This window comes from Panulirus ornatus, chromosome 72 (assembly GCF_036320965.1).
Source record: "Panulirus ornatus isolate Po-2019 chromosome 72, ASM3632096v1, whole genome shotgun sequence".
NCBI lineage: Eukaryota > Metazoa > Arthropoda > Malacostraca > Decapoda > Palinuridae > Panulirus > Panulirus ornatus.
Window position 1 is genome coordinate 735,260 of NC_092295.1, and position 18,867 is coordinate 754,126.

At 41.4% G+C, this 18,867-nt stretch overlaps 1 protein-coding gene across 2 annotated transcripts in view; it reads left to right on the forward strand.

The window, feature by feature from the left end:
• LOC139748046 (uncharacterized) overlaps positions 1-18,867 on the forward strand; it is a 538,085-nt gene that overhangs the window by 197,729 nt on the left and 321,489 nt on the right. For both annotated transcript variants that reach the window (XM_071660616.1, XM_071660617.1), the window contains exons 5-7: positions 1,367-1,480; positions 10,702-10,836; positions 12,037-12,156. In XM_071660616.1, coding sequence (XP_071516717.1) covers positions 1,367-1,480; positions 10,702-10,836; positions 12,037-12,156 — 369 coding nt within the window. The remainder of the gene's footprint in view (positions 1-1,366; positions 1,481-10,701; positions 10,837-12,036; positions 12,157-18,867) is intronic.

Consider the following 18,867-nt stretch of genomic DNA (forward strand, 5'->3'; position numbering starts at 1 on the left):
TGCAAGAGTTTTGTCCCGAGGGTAAGTCATTTACATTTACCAAGAAGAGCAGTAGGCCTATGACAGGACTCTGCGAAATATAGCTGGTGGCCCCAGCCCTTCTGAATAGTTCATCTTTAGTCCTGTGAAGGAGTCTACCTCATATTCCTACTTCATAATCAGCATCCAGTGTAGTATAAAGTCAAGAGCTCTTTAGAAGTCTTGGAATGTTTGTAGTTTATCCATCCATCTCTTTGATCCAATTTGGAGCTCACTCTGTTGTAGAATCTGAGATGTTTGTATTGCTTGACTTCCTTTTCTTGAATTCATGTTGTGTCTCTGTTAGGTAGTTTCTTCTTTGCAGGTAAACATCCATTTGTTTTTTATTATCTTCATATTTTATGGACCACACTTTTAAGAGAAACTGGTTCGTAATTCTCCACAATTCTCCATTCACCTTTCCTAAAAACAAGCTTGACGTTTGACATCTTATGCCCCTTTGGCACTATGCCATACTTTCATAACCTTTTGAACAAGATTTAAAGCATCTTACCAGGTGTGTCTGCACATATGGAGAGCTTTATCAGGATCATGAACCTTAGTCTAATTGGTAGCTCCTTAACCAGTAATTTGCTCCTAATGGACTCTGGGAAAGTTTTAGATTATCATTTGCCCTATTCTTATTATTCTTTCCAAAGTTTTTCTGCTCCTCACTTCATGTCTTGCAGTACTCGTATCTTGCTCTCCTATACCTATCAAATGCTGGCTTGCTGAAGTGTCATCTATTTATCCTCTATAACACAATGTTAACTCATGATTTTTGTCATTCTTTGTTGAACTGTATCTCCCCTCTTTTTTATCTTTCTCTTGTATTAGTATCTATTGTTACCTGTGTTGTGACTCCCTCATTGTAGATTTCATAGGATTATCACATTGGTCTATAATGCAGTTACAGAAATCTTTTCCCCACTTTTCCAGCTTTCTATGTAATTGCCTCATTTACATATCCTCTTTGAGTTCCATATCACTCCTGGTCCCCCTCTCCACCTTTATATGTTTTTGTTTTCATGTATTTGTCCTAACAAATGAATGTTTTGTTTATTGTCTACATGTATAAGCTTGAATGTTTGCTTTTTTAGATAAGTATTTGTAATGTTTGCGTTTTTAGATAAGCGCTAGTGATTTCGTGTTTTAAAGGAAACAGTGTACATGGCTGACCACTGCAGTTTGAAACTGATACTTTATATGCTCTTCATGCATATATGATTGTGCACTGTGCTTCACGTCCTGTGCAAATCTGTGCTTTATCTTGGTACACCCCTTGTCACCACAATTTGTGTGTGCTTGTGTGACTGTTCAATGAGTCAGGGTGGTGTGATGTACACAGATTGCGATGAAGGCCATTTTTCGTGTGACGATCTACGGTGTGTGCCCTACGACAGGAAGTGTGACGGGGTTCAGGACTGTATTGATAACACTGATGAAAAGGACTGTGAGCCTTGTGAGTACTGGCATACTATTATTATATAATTGTTGCTGTACACCACCTTGGTAACCTGTTTTGTTGGGAAAGGGAGCATTTTCTAAAGACTGTCTAAACCAGTGTTTCTCAAACAATAGGGAAGATCAACCCCAGGGAGCTTAAAATATTCATGGGCATCGTGACCCTTAGAGTAAGGTTTTTATCTCCAGGATGCATTGGACTTTAGGATCTTCAAGAATAGAATAAACGTTGGTATTCCACCTTTTACTTTCATGTATAATAACTTGAAGTACAGGAAATGGTGAAACAAGAAATCTGTCACTATTCAAGTATCCTTGATGAGTTAGGCTTGTGCTTTTCAACCAGAGAGAGTGAAAATGTTTTTGAACATTTAGTTTAACTTATCATTAATCATGTATTTATGAAAACTTTAGCCTTAATGGCATAGGGAAGAGGGAAGTGAATCAACAGAATCTCATTTTAGGGGTGTGTGGAATGGCAATGTTTGAGAAACACTGATATAAACTACTAATACATTTTGGGTTAATCACACCCAGAATATATAGAGAAACTGCTTTTGCTCATATAAGGCATTTTGTCATTGATAAGCTTTGAAACATATTTGGGACTGGTGAAGTGTGTAAAGAGCTTTCAGATATAGCTATCTTTGGTATAGACTTTTGACAGCCTTGTTAGGTGTGATTAATGGTAATGGAATAGGCAGCTTTGACATGTTGGTAATGCATTCAAGCTTTACTAGCGATCAGTAATAGCATAATTCAGCTTTTCGGAAGCGTTCAGAGAATGATGATACCGCTCTGTTTATAATGTATATTGAAAGTTTGTTAATTAGAATTGTATTTTTCATTCTCGAAGACATAAAAATCCTTGGAAAGCAGTATTTTTTCTCTCTAACTTTGTTCATCCATTCAGAATAGGAATGTTGAAATACTATAAGTGTTTTTTCAAGTTTATGATTGATATTGATAATAGATGTTTGATGTATTTTTAATGTAAGAGAAATTTGTGCATAGAGTACAGTTTTAATGCTGTTCACCATTACTTAAAGATTCTTGTTGAGAGCATTCTCATTGAATTTTTCATTATTTTGGGAATGTGAATGAAAGTTTTGGTGAACAATCATAGAACAGGGAGAAGACATTTAATCATAGTAAACATGATTTATTTTCCATTTTATAAGATATTTTGAAGACCCTCAGCAGTGTATACATCAGTACTCAGCTGATTACATTATTCTTCTTTGATTGAGTTTTACGTAATACAAAATATTCTTTTTTTTGAACACCAAAATTTTGTTCATACCTTTTTCATGCTTTAGACATAGGTTGAGGATGTATGTGAGTCAAGTGATAGGCTGCATGCCCTTGGCCTAACCCTTGTTCTGTAAATATTAATGAAATTAAATTTGGTAGCCTGGTGGGTTTTTTGTGTGGAATAATATGTTCGACATGGTTTTTCTATTAACAGTATTATACAGTAAGGCTGTTACCATGGTCAGCTATGTTTATATGCATTATGAATGCAGTCATTTTTTTATTTAGGCTATGAGCTGTCAACTGTACTTTATAGTTTTTATATGCAAGTGTGACATGCAAGAGTTGTATTTCATGTAGATTACTGAACAAGATACTTTGGGTATGATTGCAGACACATAGGTTGATCAGAAAGTTCATGGCATAACGGAATTGTTGACAATCACGATGATAAAAGCTGTTGCTCAAAAGTATCTAGCTTTGTGATTCTGCCTTGTCTTGCCAAATTCATGTATCCAGTTGCTGACTTTACAGAGAATGAATTCAAAGTTGGAGACCCCAGTACTGTTACTCATTGAAAATTAAGAATTCTTAGTTATGAGCTGCGACAAACTAGCTGTTCAAGAAAGGTTTTTCTAATAAAGAAATACATGTGAATATGGTGTTGATAACTTAGAATTATGTTCATTCATATTCCTTGATGAAGGACAGAGTCACTGAATTCTAGTTTGGTAGAATGAGCACTGAAATTGAACATACTTCAGTTCATCATGTTAAGGTTTCAACACCAGAAATGATGGATCAGATCATAAAGTCCTATTGTAATGAAAGGGAGACGGGCAACCATCAGGCCTGTAGAAGAGATGTTAGGTGCCAGTTTTTCATTGATTTAGTTAGTCCTCTGTGATGTGCAGAGATTCGTAAAGGTGTTAGCAAAGTGTGTTCCTAGAATGCTGACAGTAAGCCAGAGAAGAGTCCACTTAGATATTTTCCAAGTTTTTGAGAATGTATTTATCCTGATTCAGGTGACTACCTTTAGTACTGTGTGTCACTCCATATGAAACATGGGTTCACGTCTTTTATTTTGAGAAGCAGCAGAGCATGCAGAGGAAACACTTAGGGTTTCCTTATCATTGAAAACTTACAAATACTGGATAAGTTGGAATGGTCTTGGTTAGTGTGTTTTAGGATCATTGCAATGTGGTACTGGTAGATTTTTTGAGAATGAAAGATATGAGAAGGAAAATACATTAGTGGCCACAAAAAGGACTTTCTAGAGAGGTAAGTCAAGGGGTTCTACAGAATGAGCATAATCGAGCCAGAGAAGTGGTGCCTAAAGTGAGTTGCTAGAATAGGAAATTGTGTTAGAGTGAGTTTAAAGATATCCTGTATGGTTTTTTTGTTATGGCACAAACTTTTTGATGGCTGGTTATTACTTTAATTGTTAGAGCTTTTAATTGCTTGAATTGACTGAAATCTGTGATTTGAACTGAGTATTAATTCTTTTTTTATACTTGTTCACCATTTCTCGCATTAGTAAGGTAGTGCCAGGAACAGATGAAGAAAAACCTCATTTCCTTACATCCATTCTTTAGCTGTCATGTGTAATGCACTGAAACCACACACCCCTATCGACAACTAGATCCCACAGACCAGGAGAGAACATTAATGCAGACTATGAGTACCTGATTTCATTTAGTTAACAAAAGAAAGCCTTCCTTTGCTTCCTTAACGCACTTCTTTTTTAATTGTACACAGTTGGTGGTGTTTTTGATGGCTATTTGTAAGTTTGAAAATCAACACAGAGTCATTGTAAATTTCGGGTACTAAACCATTTATCTGGATTCCAGAAAACAGGAAGTTCCAGAAATCCAGATATTTTTTAAACTGACTAGTTTTGAATGTCGTGGGATTCCTAGTAGTTTATCACTCGGCCACTGTGTTTTGATTTGGCATAGCGTACCCACCGCATGGCAGTTCAAGCAGGACAATCGCAGTGGACACTTGTCCTTCTCTACAAATTTGTGATTATATTTTCAATTTGTTATAATTTTCACGTAATACCATGTCTAAAAGGCCAGCAGAAAGGCAGCTTGCAGGTGGACAATGGAAAAGGAAACATATTGCACTCGGTATATCAAAGGAAGTAGAGTTATTGAAGAGACTCGATGAGGTGCTTCATTGCAGCAGTTGAGTTAGGAGTATGATATTGGTATATCTACTATCTATGATATCTAGAAACAGAAAGAAAAAAGTCTTAAATTTTACAGTGACAGTGATGTGCCTAAATAAATGGACATCTGAAAAACTTTACACCAGTCAGAGAGTGTAAATATGGATAAAATGTTGCTAAAATGGATTAGGCAGTGTCATAGTGAAAAGTTTCCACTTAATCATTCCATTATAATGGCCCAAGCTAAACATTTTCATGAAGAATTGAATGACAACTACTTGTGAATTAATATTCTGCTGGGTGGTTTAACAGATTCAAACAGTGACATGGCTTTCACAAACTGAAGGTAGGAGGGAAAAAGACTTCTGCAGAGATGTATTCAGATGAATTTGTCAAGATGATTTTGGATGAGGGAGTGTCAGCTGAACAGGTTTGCAATGCAGATGAAACTGCTTTATTCTGGCGTTACACCAGATGAGCCAGCACCAGCAGGGTGTAAGGATTCCAAGGAATGACTTATGATTCTTGGATGTTCAAATGCAGCCGGCACCCACAGATGCAAATTACTCTTTGTTGGGAAATATCAGAATCCTTGAGCATTTAAGGGAGTCAAGGTGTTTCCTGTGATTTATAAGGCAGATAAGCAGGCTTGGATCATGAAATAGAATTTTACCGAGTGGTTTCTATAGAACTTTGTGCCTGAAGCCAGGGCTCATTGTAAATCTTGTGCCTGAGGCCAGGGCTTAATGTAAATCTTAGGGACTCCCTGATGACTGCAAAATTATTTTAGTGCCTGATAATTGCTCTGCACACCCTCCTGCTGAAGTTTTGGTCAAGGACAATGTGTGCGCTGTTTACTTGCCTCCCAGTTGTACTTTGCTGATTCAGCCATTAGACCAAGGCATTCTTTGTGCATTCAAGTCCAGATACATGGATGCATTTCTGCATAAAATGGTAGACACATGCATGAAAGGCACAGGGAAAGAAGCATTTCAGAAAGCATTTGATATTATAGATGCATTTTGGACTACTGCAAAGTCCTGGGACAGTGTACCCAAAGATATTAAGATATACAGCTGGCATAAAGTATGGCCATCTACCTTATTTTTTTATGTGTTGCTGACAATGAACCTGATTTTATGGTTTTCGTATGACTGGAGAGAAAGAAAGAGTGGAAAATTTATTGGAATAAGCAAAAGGATTGTCATGTCAAGTAACCACATCACTTGATGAGGGGAATATACAAAAGTATATAGACATTGATGATGATGCTCCAGTTTTGCTCCAGCTCACTGACAGTGAAACTGAGACATGGTAACGAATGGTGATAAGGACAAATCAGGTGCAAGTGATGATGATGAAGGTGAGGCCAGCGCACTGAAAGGAGAAAGTGTCTATAGATAGGTGTGTCAGTCTTACTAAGGAACTAATTTGGAAACTGAGGCAAAAGAGCTTTATCAGTGAGTGGCATATAATGTTGATATATAAAATACAAGAGGTTTTAATCAAAGAACAGCCAATTTATATGAAACACCAGAATCTGCAGGACATGTTTACAAAGATCCATCAGAAACTTTCAAGTGGAATTCAGCCTGAGCCTCAACCTTTGACTTCCAATACTTGTGCTTTTTCTATTTTTGACTTCCAATACCTGTGCGTCTTCTCTTCCCATACCTGTCACCACAGGTGTTGAATTGTCTTCAGATGAAGATTAGTGGATTAATATTGATTACTCAGACCCTGTTCTTGAAGAAGATTAATTTGTAGCTATGTGGTAAAAATGGTTTCGTTCTTAATTTTCCTTCATTTACTTTTTATTGTATATCTTAGATTTGTAATTCTATATTTTACACAGTATTCCATATTTTAAGAATTTAAAGTGGATTAATAAGTAAGCCATCATGATAATTTCTTCTCTTCAGATCCTGTACAACAGAGCTCCAAATTTTCTTGTATATTTCTGAAGATATTTCCCATTTATCTTCATGGCCACCTTACCTGTCTGGTTATTACTAATCTTATTATACAAAGAACGTGATCTGGCACATACAGATGATAAATACTAATACATCTGCCTTGCATGAAACATCTATCCAGTCTGTTGAATTATTTTGTATGTGTATGCTTCTCTTGAAAGTGCATGCTTTGATTTGTTGGTTTCTGCTATTAAGACCAAGGTGACATTAGTTTCAGTAAGTGGTAGTATCATGTGATCATGGAATGCTGGTGAAATGCATAAGAACCCATCGTAACGTACTTAATGCATGGTGCTCAAAATCCTTGTGTGTGTAAAATATGTTTGGATTAGGGATTTTTTTTTTTCATTTTTTATCTCCACAGACCATCAATATGGGAAACATAGATATACATTATATGAAATGAATAGATATTTGTATTTAACAATAAAAGTTTTAGACACCCGAGAAATTACTGTATTCAGTTTATTGTGGCTTAATCTACAAATCTTACCATTCTAAAAGCAACAAAGAAAAGTGCAGTGAGTAAGCACTGAAGTTATGTGCAAGTGTGTGAACTTATTTCTCAGTGTGAATTTTTTTCAGGGAATTTATGAAGTCTTCCCCAGTGGAAGTTGGAATTGTTATATTATTAACTTCATTTTTAAGTTCTGAATAGAGAGTAACCAGTTTATTGCAGTATAGAGAATCTTTGTCAGCACTGAGTTACTACATGTGTAGATAGAAACATATAGTTAATTAAATTAATTACTTGTATCTGACTGTGATGAAGTGTGTCAAAGTTTTAGGAGTGGACAGGACTGCAGCTGAGTATCTCAGGATGGGGAGCGTAAGTGTTGGTGCTTGGTTGGCAGGCTATTCAACATATGTATGGCCCAGGACAAGGTGCTAAAGGACTGGCAGATTGCATGGAGTACCCACATATAAATGGAAAGGATAGAATTGAATATTGGAATTATAGGGGCACATGTTTTAGATATATCTGATGGTTTAGTAGTGATTGAGTGGGTGATGTAGTGCATAAAATATTTTTTGGAGAATCATTGTGGCTACTGGAGTGATTGAGGGTTTATGGACCATGTGTTTGCTTTGATAAATTTGTATGATGAATACTTTTTAGAAGGATAATGAATTATTTGTGGTATCAATTGATTTAGAGAAAGCATTTTGAGTTGACAGGTGGTGCCAGTGTGGAAGGGGAGGCTGTGGTGGTGGTGCTGGTGTGGAAGGGGAGGCTGTGGTGGTGCCGGTGTGGAAGGGGAGGCTGTGGTGGTGCCGGTGTGGAAGGGGAGGCTGTGGTAGTGGTGCCGGTGTGAAAGGGGAGGCTGTGGTGGCGCCAGTGTGGAAGGGGAGGCTGTGGTGGTGTCGGTGTGGATGGGGAGGCTGTGGTGGTGTCGGTGTGGAAGGGGAGGCTTTGGTGGTGGTGGTTCCTGTGTGGAAGGGGAGGCTGGCTGTGGTGGTGCCGGTGTGGAAGGGGAGGCTGTGGTGGTGGTGCCGATGTGGAAGGGGAGGCTGTGGCTGTGGTGGTTCCTCTGTGGAAGGGGAGGCTGTCTGTGGTGGTGTGGACTATGCCCCTCCCTCTTGCCACAGCCATGCCCACGATGTGCCCAACTCGCCTCGTAACGCCTGTGTGCCTAGAAAAATTTAATGTTATGTTACACATTTCGTCTCCTCACAATCCAATCTGCTTTCCTTTCATATTTCACATATATATAAATGTAATAATGAATGTTCGAAACAGAATATAGTGTCTACGCATCTATTCAAACCTATGTAACGTTCTAGCAGGTACATTCCCGTTTGTACAACATAACAAGACGAAGAAGAAAGGCCGTCCTGCATCCATGGGGGGCAAAAGGACACCATTGCTGATGAGTGCCCCTCAGCAGGCGTTATATAGAGTTGTAACCTCGGGATGGGGGTACCCCATACCTCAGAGAGGGGGAGGAGATATGGGGGGGGACAGTGGATATTATATTGAGGCATCTGTTTCTTATTTAAAGACGTAAAGAACACCTGAAGGTCCCATAAACTTGACTTTTCAACCCTCTTGGTCGACACGTTGGTTATTAACAACGGGATTGCCGGGATTGCCAATTCATTGTCGTTTGACACAGTCTGGTCTTCATGTCCACCCACATAATAACTTTATTACATATCATTACTAATGTATGATTACGTATATATATACATACTGTCATACCTATTATTTATGTACGTGATTAGAATACGACAGAATCAAATCTAGACAATGGATGGTGTAAATATGGGGGGGGGTGAAGATGAAAATGGGGAAGGAGATACTGGGGTAAAGAGAGAGAGAGAGAGAGAGAGAGAGAGAGAGAGAGAGAGAGAGAGAGAGAGAGGAGTGGTCAAGGGGGGTTGAGGGAGGGTTAGACAAGTATTCCCACACTCGTCCGATTCTCTGACCTATTATTTATGTACATAATTAGAGTGACAAAATCAAATATAGATAATGGATGGTGTAAATATATGGGGGGTGAAGATGGAAATGGGGAGGGAGATACTGCAATATTGGTGTGAGAGAGAGAGAGAGAGAGAGAGAGAGAGAGAGAGAGAGAGAGAGAGAGAGAGAGAGGAGGAGGAGTGGTCTGGGGGTTGTTCGAGGTGTTGAGGGAGGGGGTTAGATGACTAACCCCCCACACTTGTCCGATTCTCTATAACGCCTTCAATATGATGACTGTGGTAGGCTTAATATCACTCACTAAACTCCTCACAGAGCACATATAGCAATGTGGTATGTCAGCCATAAATTAGGCCCGGGTGTTAAGGCGAGTGTGTTGAAATATCATATGATACAACCATTCGTTTAGAAGGTGTTGTTGAGGGAGGGGGTTAGATGACTAACCCCCACACTTGTCTGATTCTGGTGTTGGCCTATTATCACTCACTAAACTCCTCACAAAGCACCTATAGCAATGTGGTATGTCAGCCATAAATTAGGCCCGGTTGTTAAGGCTAGTGTGCAGAAATATCATAGTGATACAACCATTCGTTTAGCCGAAATTTGTGATAAACCAGCGTTTGTCCACCGCTGAAACGTATTGTAGGTGCATTATGGAACACATGGAGCAAGAGGTTAGTGTTTAGTGTGGATAAAGATGGATATGTTTGCAAGTAGAAGAGTACTGGCAGTGTTTTTGGGTGGAAGTCTCAGGCATTAAGAGGGTTGATAAAAAAAAAAGAGGGTGGCTGTGTCAGGAATGAAATGCTCAAGGATAATGTGTAGTGTGACTAAGGTTAATCTTGTAATAGAAAGATGCATGTAAATGATTTAGCTGTTGTTCACCTGTTCCAGATAATATCTTACAAAGGTGGGAGAAGCATTTAGATGTAAAAAGAATATTGTCTCTCTGGTAGTCTGGTGTTTCTGCCTGTGCTGTTTTTGAGTTCATGTCTTCTCAAGAGGAAACCAGTTTTTCTAATGTTGGAAAGTGGTGATAAATGAATGGTACAGTTTAGGGAGCCCAGAAACTGCGGAAAAATCAAGGGATTCATTAATTTTTAATGAATTAGAGGTATATTAACTTAATGGCCGTGATTTTTTACCCTGTATTTATTCTGGTATTGATTTTCTTTTGGAAATATGTGTGATTTACCTAAACCATATCTGACAGAGATTGTTATGAAGGGATGTATATTCTTTAACAGGGCTGTTAGAAGGTCTGATTATACATTAAGATCTAAGAAAAGAAGTACTAATGGTGTAAACTTTCAAAATCATGTTCGGTGTATAATCTTATTAGGTTTGGCTTTCCTTTTGTAACTAAGAAAGTGGGTGGATTTGTTCCTCAGCCAAACCAGAATGTCGCTCAGATGACCAAGGCCCCAATCCATGCCCCAATAGTAACGTTCAAGCTTGCTTTTGTGATGGTGTACTTGAGTGCCCAGGAGGAGAAGATGAGGACCCTGTGAAATGTGACACCATTGGTAAGTTAAAGTGAAATCAAGTGGTTTGGGGTGTTTGGACATGAGACCACCAATCCTGTTGCTTCGCCTCATCTGGTTTCGAACCCGCTTTTCTCTTCATTAACATTTGACTAATGGCTTTGGTGTTTCTGGTGGTTGGGATGGTCTGTCCTCAATTGGAAAAGTTTTTGATGTGCTAACAATTTTTTGTGTGCAAATAACGTATAATATGGGTAAGTGTTTTTAGTTTACTGATATCACTGTCTTGCTACTAATGTAACACCATATTCTACTTTTACATAACAACGATTTTTTATGAATTTGTAAAGAAAATAAAAGTTTTAAATTGCTTTTCACTTGTTGATTCTTGAGTTTGATTTGAATTTGATAGTTTAGAAATGAGTTTTGTTACTTCTTCAAAACATATAGAAGTAACAATACCTTGATAGATGTCATGAATCAAGATTTATTCAATTTTATATGATACTACATTGAAGATTATAACTTATTTTATTTCCAGTATATATACGTGTATATACGTCATTTTGATGATTGTGTCAGAAAGCAAAATATTTTTGATATAGTTGCAGTAGCACAATTTATGATGATAACCTTAAAATAAATTCTGCTACAGCAGTGAGCAGTAAACTTTTATTCTCCAATTTTACTAATGTATCATCTTGGTAAATGTATACTACTCTGTCATGCAGCTTTTTTGTAATCTTAACCTTCTCTCTCTCTGTGTTCATATATGGCTGTGTGGATTGTAGGCCAGTGATGTAACAGTACTGGCCATTAATATAGTGGATAGTCTGTAATAAATGTTTTCTGGTAACATGCATTAGTGCTAATACTTTTGTACTGTGGTGACATGATTTAGCAGTCATAAATGTGAGTGTTCTTGGTTATTCTGTACCGTAAAGTTTATGTGAATGTTGATGCTGCTTTACAATTATTCACCCTCAAAGACGAGTGTATCTTATGATTATTTTGTTGGTTATTTCCTTGCACTGTTTGTGTGAAGCTGATTGTCTAGTTTATGAAATGTAGGAATTTGCCAACTGAGACATAGTTTCTTGTCATTTAGTTTTAGAGGAAGTCATTTGTTGATTATTAAATGAGTTCTTAGTTATTCAAGTTTAATAGTCTTGTGAGAGCAAATAGTGAGGATTATTTTTATGAGGCAGAAATAAATATTCCTCCTACTTTCTTATCTACCAGCTTGCTCTGAAAATGAAGTTGCTTGTGATGGGGGAACTCGCTGTGTGAATCTGGCTCAGATTTGCGATGGAGAATTTCACTGCAGCGACCTGTCAGATGAGACAGATTGTCCTACATCTGGTAAGTACAGTCTGTATTTTTATAAGTAATAGTTCAGAATTAGAAAGTAGTTTAGAGTTCTTTGGTCTTCAAACTTTTTCAAAAGTGACTATGTTAAATGGACAATTGTGTGATGAAGGTCACACCATGAGATGGTAAAGTGAATAAACTCATTTGACATTGGGATTAGTGAATGAATGTTGTTAGATATGATAGATATGACCCTTAAATGTTTGAAACATTTAAAGAAAAAAAAGTGTTTCTCTCCAGGCTTATGAGAATCACTGAGTGTCTTCTTGAATTTCCTCTGGAAGAGGTTCATCACTTAAGTGTATCTTTCTTCAGGAAATTTCAGATTAGTCTCCTTGTTGGACATGAGATCTTAATCAGTGAGAGGTATGAAGAATTAGCTTTGCTGATGTGCATCACAAAAACACATTTATATTTCCTTCGAAAGTTTGTTCCTCAGCATACATGCTCGACAACAGTTTCCTTTTACCTTGTAACCTTAGATGCAAATTGTTGAATTGCATTCTTACATTACTTGAGAATGCCAGATCCATTCAGGGTCAGAAAATGTGTCTAAAACACTTCCAATCTTAGCTAGAAAGCAAATCTATTTTTGAGGATCTTTCCCTTGCTCATAGTTTACTTTTGTTTTAGACAAGAAATTTTGGAACTGATTTTGATGCGAGCCATGATGCCTTTTAAGAGCTGCAATTGATACAACAACACTTACTGCATCATCTCCCTGGAGAGTTTTATTTCACAAAGCCTGCTGGTAGAAGACTTACTGAATAGCATGGAAAGAGCAGCATTTAAATCTCATATCTTTCATAAATGCTTGCAATACACCTGTTTACTTATCATAATATTCAATGCATCATTTGTTGTCATACTTTTCTTTTGATATAGACTTCTGTAAGATTCTTTATGGATTCACACACCTTAAAGAATAAATTATCTTTGGTTTTAGTGTTGCACACTGCAGCTTTGACAACTCTTCCTAGATTCCAAAATTAGGATCTGTGCCCATGATGAGAATTGAACAGTGTTTGATATGGTCTCATTTCTTCAATCTTGTGCTGAAGGGAAATATTTGTAGTTTTTTGCTATGTCACTCAGTGCGGTATGGAGCTCTTCTCTCATGTCGTCTCCACACCTGGCGATTGTAGATGGAAATAAACTGAAACACTCCCAGTTCTTCATGCGCTTCTTAACAAAATCTCCATCAGTGAATACACACCCTTTCTTATCGATGTACATAGCTACATGATAGCTAGCTGACATAGCAGACTTTTTTCTTTAATGTGATTTTTGAAAACAATTCGCAACACAGACATAGAGTTTCTTAGTAAATTTTTATTGTTCTTTCTCACTTCTGGAATGTTTGTGGCAAGATTTATTGTACTCCTTTAAAGAAAAGACTTTTCATGGCATATCAGAAAAATACTTTGTCCTTGCATAAATCAAACAAGCAGTGTAGGGAAGCTACTGACAGTTTAGGCAGTGTTAAGGGGGCTGCTGAGTTTGGCAGTTTTAAGGGGGCTGCTGAGTTTGGTAGTGTCAAAGGGGCTGCTGAGTTTGGTAGTGTCAAAGGGGCTGCTGAGTTGGGTAGTGTCAAGGGGGCTGCTGAGTTTGGTAGCGTTAAAGCGGTTGCTGAGTTGGGTAGTGTCAAGGGGCTGCTGACAGTATAGGTGGTGTCAGAGATGCTGCTGTCAATGGAGGCAGTGTTTGGCAGCCAGTCCTGTTGAAACACAGAACATGTAGAAACTTAACCCCATGGACAGGTCATATATTACTAGCATTTTATTCACCCATGAAGATAATAGAATGAAGACTAATCAGCCGAAAACACAGTGAAGGAAAAAAGTAGAAATGTCCATGGTTACGTAAAGTGTATTTGTGGTTATTGATACCAAATATTGATATAAGTATCCATTTTTTTTTATATTTGGCTCTTAGATTGAAAAAATCTAAGAGAAGTATTTTTATGGATAATGGAAATGAAACGTTTTGTTAGAAATATACCAGGGTCCCTGATGCAGTGTGTAGGCTAAGGTAAGTAGCTAAGATAGGTTTCACTGGGTAGTTGGGTTTGTTCACTTCTCTTTAATGTTTTACTGAATACATTTTTTGTGAAATGGTTACCATTCCTGAATTTCAGTTTGGAAGGTCACATTGTTCCAACCTTGAGGTTGAATCATGTCTGGTTAAGACCTTTCTCGCGACTTTATCAGTTTAGTTGCTCGACTAATGAAGATTCCTGGACTGACGCAACTAGTTGCAATTGGAAGTTCATTGACACGCAAGCTTGAGGATGAGTCGTCTTAACTTTATGTCGATTAATCAGGTGATTATGTAGTTAAAATTCCCGGATTTAATTGAGTTTGTTCATTTTGATGCTTAATTGACTCAATTCTTTAATTGCATATGTTGGGTGGGTGCCAACTTTTATTGTTTAGGCATCATTATTCTCACAGAAGATGCAGGGGAAATCATTTTGAATATTCACGTAGAAAGTAATTCTGGATGCAGTGAGTGTGATATGGAATGAAATGCAGCCATTGAACACTAATAGGAAAAGAAATAAAATCGTTGATACAGAGGAGAGGTGGGTGATATACACACACACACACACACACACAATATATATATATATATATATATATATATATATATATATATATATATATATATATATATATATATATATATATATATATATTCAGCATTTATAATTTTCTGTGGGTCTGTGCGAGGGTTGGGGTGAGGACCATTGGTGGGTCTGTGCGAGGGTTGGGTGAGGACCACTGGTAGGTCTGTGCAAGGGTTTGAGTGAGGACCAGTGTTGGGTCTGCTCGTGGATTGGGGAAGGGTTACGATGGTAGGGGAAGGACCACTGGTGGGTCTGTGCTAGAGGTGGGATGGGTCAATGCGAAGGTTAAGGTGAGGACCATGTGGACCAGTGCGAGGGTTGGGGTGAGGACCACAGATTTGGTCTTTGCGAGGGTCGGGCCCATAGGCGGACATTGTGCGTTGGTGCGTTGGTATCCTGTTTCACAAGAAACGAATAAAAGGTTAAAATAGTTTCATGTATTCACCAGAACATGTAATTTAATCTAAGGTAAAGAAATAAGAGCATATATCTATATCTGGGTAATGAAACAGGTCTCCTGATCACACAATATAGCTCCCCCTTGAAAATCCATTTTCTCTAAACCATTTTCTTTGAGAACCCATTTTCTCTGAGTTTCCCCTTTTTAATGGAAGAAAACGTGCATTACGTCAAGCGACGTCCCGGATCAAGGGCCAATTATGGCATTATTTCGACATCATATATTTTTTTTTTTTCTTTCTCTTCAGCGATGCAGCTGGTGGTTGTGATCGCTCTTTGTGCATATATTGTTTCAGTCACTGTCGCAGCGTGTGAGCCAGGGGGCCGAATGCGCCCCGTGGGAGAGACTTCAGTCTTCTTCCCCCTTGGGGTCCGCCCCGTGGGAGACTTCAGTCATCTCCCCTTGGGGTCTGCCCCGTAGGAGACTTCAGTCGTCTCCCCCTTGGGGTTCGCCCCGTGGGAGACTTCATTCTCTCCCCCTTGGGGTCCGCCCCGTGGGAGACTTCAGTCCTCTCCGCCCCGTGGGAGACTTCATTCTCTCCCCCTTGGGGTCCGCCCCGTGGGAGACTTCAGTCGTCCTCCTTGGGGTCCGCCCCGTGGGAGACTTCAGTCGTCCTCCTTGGGGTCCGCCCCGTGGGAGACTTCATTCTCTCCCCCTTGGAGTCCGCCCCGTGGGAGACTTCAGTCGTCTCCGCCCCGTGGGAGACTTCAGTCGTCTGCCCCGTGGGAGACTCCAGTCGTCTCCGCCCCGTGGGAGACTTCAGTCGTCTCCCCCTTGGGGTCCGCCCCGTGGGAGACTTCATTCTCTCCCTCTTGGGGTCCGCCCCGTGGGAAACTTTAGTCGTCTCCGCCCCGTGGGAGACTTCATTCTCTCCCCCTTGGGGTCTGCCCCGTGGGAGACTTCAGTCCTCTCCGCCCCGTAGGAGACTTCAGTCGTCTCCCCTTGGGCCCGCCCCGTAGGAGACTTCAGTCGTCTCCCCCTTGGGGTCTGCCCCGTGGGAGACTTCAGTCGTCCCCCCTTGGGGTCCGCCCCGTGGGAGACTTCAATCGTCTCCCCCTTGGGGCCCGCCCCGTGGGAGACTTCAATCTCTCCCCCTTGGGGTCTGCCCCGTGGGAGACTTCAGTCCTCTCCGCCCCGTGGGAGACTTCAGTCCTCCCTCCCCCCCACACTTGGTAATTATAATAAGAGACGCTTAAAAAGCTTAAGCGTTGGACCGTCGGGGGAGGAGGATCCCTCATTTCGTTGAACTCAGCTTTGGCCAAACGACATCTGTGAGTGAGTGAGTTAAACGCACTCATAACGGATCTCGCCCCGGGGGATGAGGGGGCCGCCCTCCTCCCTCATGTTCGTCATGAGGTGGGAGAAGGGGGATCTCATGTTCGTCATGAGGTGGGAGAAGGGGGATCTCATGTTCATGAGGTGGGAGAAGGGGGATCTCATGTTCGTCATGAGGTGGGAGAAGGGGGATCTCATGTTCGTCATGAGGTGGGAGAAGGGGTTCCTCATGTTCGTCATGAGGTGGGAGAAGGGGGATCTCATGTTCGTCATGAGGTGGGAGAAGGGGGATCTCATGTTCGTCATGAGGTGGGAGAAGGGGGATCTCATGTTCGTCATGAGGAGGGAGAAGGGGTTCCTCATGTTCGTCATGAGGTGGGAGAAGGGGGTTCCTCATGTTCGTCATGAGGTGGGAGAAGGGGATCTCATGTTCGTCATGAGGTGGGAGAAGGGGGATCTCATGTTCGTCATGAGGTGGGAGAAGGGGATCTCATGTTCGTCATGAGGTGGGAGAAGGGGATCTCATGTTCGTCATGAGGTGGGAGAAGGGGGATCTCATGTTCGTCATGAGGTGGGAGAAGGGGGATCTCATGTTCGTCATGAGGTGGGAGAAGGGGGATCTCATGTTCGTCATGAGGTGGGAGAAGGGGATCTCATGTTCATGAGGTGGGAGAAGGGGATCTCATGTTCATGAGGTGGGAGAAGGGGGATCTCATGTTCGTCATGAGGTGGGAGAAGGGGGATCTCATGTTCGTCATGAGGTGGGAGAAGGGGGATCTCATGTTCATGAGGTGGGAGAAGGGGGATCTCATGTTCGTCATGAGGTGGGAGAAGGGGATCTCATGTTCGTCATGAGGTGGGAGAAGGGGGATCTCATGTTCGTCATGAGGTGGGAGAAGGGGGATCTCATGTCGTCATGAGGTGGGAGAAGGGGGATCTCATGTTCGTCATGAGGTGGGAGAAGGGGATCTCATGTTCGTCATGAGGTGGGAGAAGGGGGATCTCATGTTCATGAGGTGGGAGAAGGGGGATCTCATGTTCGTCATGAGGTGGGAGAAGGGGGATCTCATGTTCGTCATGAGGTGGGAGAAGGGGGATCTCATGTTCGTCATGAGGTGGGAGAAGGGGATCTCATGTTCATGAGGTGGGAGAAGGAGGATCTCATGTTCGTCATGAGGTGGGAGAAGGGGGATCTCATGTTCGTCATGAGGTGGGAGAAGGGGATCTCATGTTCGTCATGAGGTGGGAGAAGGGGGATCTCATGTTCGTCATGAGGTGGGAGAAGGGGATCTCATGTCTCATGAGGTGGGAGAAGGGGGATCTCATGTTCGTCATGAGGTGGGGGGAAGGGGGATCCCCTATGTTCGTCATGAGGTGGGGGGAAGGGGACTCTCATGTTCGTCATGAGGTGGGAGAAGGGGATTCTCATGTTCATGAGGTGGGAGAAGGGGGATCTCATGTTCGTCATGAGGTGGGGGGAGGGGGGCCCTCCTCCCTCATGTTCGTCATGAGGTGGGAGAAGGGGGTTCTCATGTTCATGAGGTGGGAGAAGGGGGATCTCATGTTCGTCGTGAGGTGGGGGGAGGGGGGCCCTCCTCCCTCATGTTCGTCATGAGGTGGGAGAAGGGGGATCTCATGTTCATGAGGTGGATGAAGGGGGATCTCATGTTCGTCATGAGGTGGGAGAAGGGGTTCCTCATGTTCGTCATGAGGTGGGAGAAGGGGGATCTCATGTTCGTCATGAGGTGGGAGAAGGGGATCTCATGTTCGTCATGAGGCGTAGATGTGGCCTTCATGAGAGAGAGAGAGAGAGAGAGAGAGAGAGAGAGAGAGAGAGAGAGAGAGAGAGAGAGAGAGAGAGGTTGTTGCCTCATGATCGATCCTTTTGGCCACAATAGACAGGTGAGGTTGGAACCTAGTGCCTGGCCACAAGAACAGGTGGGGTTGGAGCCTAGTGCCTGGCCACAAGAACAGGTGGGGTTGGAGCCTAGTGCCTGGCCACAAGAAGAGGTGGGGTTGGAGCCTAGTGCCTGGCCACAAGAAGAGGTGGGGTTGGAACCTAGTGCCTGGCCACAAGAACAGGTGGGGTTGGAGCCTAGTGCCTGGCCACGAGAAGAGGTGGGGTTGGAGCCTAGTGCCTGGCCACGAGAAGAGGTGGGGTTGGAGCCTAGTGCCTGGCCACAATAGACAGGTGAGGTTGGAACCTAGTGCCTGGCCACAAGAACAGGTGGGGTTGGAGCCTAGTGCCTGGCCACAAGAACAGGTGGGGTTGGAGCCTAGTGCCTGGCCACAAGAAGAGGTGGGGTTGGAGCCTAGTGCCTGGCCACAAGAAGAGGTG